At 33.7% G+C, this 1,733-nt stretch overlaps 1 protein-coding gene across 1 annotated transcript in view; it reads left to right on the forward strand.

Annotated features, from left to right (window-relative positions):
• LOC106884106 (cyclic AMP receptor-like protein A) overlaps positions 1-1,686 on the forward strand; it is a 267,251-nt gene extending 265,565 nt beyond the window's left edge. The window contains exon 13 of the mRNA XM_052974900.1: positions 1,295-1,686. Coding sequence (XP_052830860.1) covers positions 1,295-1,438 — 144 coding nt within the window. The 3' untranslated portion in view covers positions 1,439-1,686. The remainder of the gene's footprint in view (positions 1-1,294) is intronic.
• Positions 1,687-1,733: the final 47 nt, after the last annotated feature.

Here is a 1,733-nt window from a genome sequence, read left to right on the forward strand (position 1 = left end):
GTTTGAGGGAAAAGAGCCAAGGTTCATGAACTCATCGATGAAAATCCACTATCACAAATTGAGTTTTTACCTGTAAATTTGGATTTTTATCCCTAATATTATTATTATTATTATTATTATTATTATTATTATTATTATTATTATTATTATAATATATATTTCTTCTCACTCCCTTGTATCATATGATTCTGATCTCCCTACCCTCTCTAACCTGATTCTCCTCTATCTCCTCCATGATACCTCTTCTCTCTCTCTCTCTCTCATCTACCAACATATTTCTCAATCTCCTTCTCCCCATTCTTTACCCTATACACTCCCATATTCTCACTCTTTCTCCATCAATCTACACCTTTACTGACTTCTTTATTGCCTACAACCCCCTCCCTTTTGCCCACTTCCAGGTACTACTTACAATTATTTTCTGTAAATTTAGCATTGTACACTATGATTGAAGGCCTTCTCGGAGAAGGCATCAACTTTGCAAGCTGCAATGAAGGCAGCTTGACCGGCAGAACAATGACTATGAATAAAAATGGATACAGTGCAGAAAAGACACTTTAGTTTTAGCAGTTGATCCCTCAAATGTTGGTGTCACAAAATACATTCAGTCCCTGCTATAAAGTAGTTGATGATAAGAATGACATCCAGCCTGTAATACAATGTCAAAGTCATGAAATCTAATATATCAATAAACCCTGACTGCTTATACAAGACTAACACTTACTATGCGAGTATGCATACAATATTGAGTGTTTTGATGCAGACATACGACCATGACCGAAGAAAAATCAATGTAGACTCAGCTTGCCAGGAGCTTACTTGTGCTCAGCAGTGTGCTTTCACACAACCAAATAAAATAATTTTGAAAAAGATAGTTACTAAAATAAAATGATGGATTTTGCACATGAATGCCAACAGTCCCATGATGCTTCACCTAATGAACTATGATACTTGCATTTGACTAAAATATTTCTATCATGTCTGTGAATTAAAAACACAGTCCTTGTCTGCAGTAAAGAGCCCTGCCTACATATTAGTCTCCATTTCGTATCCTAATGCTCTAATATAAAACCTCTTTTGTTTTTTCTTTTGGATCAGAATTATGCACCCAGAATGGAATGCCAGCCATATCTACAATATGTTTCTTGTAGCTACCTTGAGATCCTTTGTGTTACCCTAAATAGTATACGTGTTGCACATATATAGTTTTCAATATGCATTCTGTACAAGTCTTCTACTATTCTCACATATTGACTCTAATATTTATGTCCTTTTATCTATTTGTATCATATAGGTAGCTGTTCAGAGCCATTTTTATCGAGGCCAAGAGATTCGAGAATACCCAGTTACTTATCGATCGAGTGATATATATGGACACACAAGTCAAGATTTTCAAGTACCACGATATAATCATGTGTCTTATTCAAAACTCTGCTAATTTTAGCATATTTCTGTAAAACAGTTCACTCACTATATGCTGTGATGTTAATACATTCCCTAAACATGGATTTGTTTGAGGACAGGAGAGTCTCACAGTATAACTTGAATTTGATTACCCATTATGTGTGTGTGTTTGGCTGGGGCTGTATATATGTATGAATGAATGTCTATGTATGTGTATATGTGTGTGTATATATGTATATATATATATATACACATACATACATTTGTGTATATGTGTGTATGTATGTGTATATATATATATATATATATATATATATATATATATATAT

The sequence above is a fragment of the Octopus bimaculoides genome, chromosome 19 (assembly GCF_001194135.2).
Source record: "Octopus bimaculoides isolate UCB-OBI-ISO-001 chromosome 19, ASM119413v2, whole genome shotgun sequence".
NCBI lineage: Eukaryota > Metazoa > Mollusca > Cephalopoda > Octopoda > Octopodidae > Octopus > Octopus bimaculoides.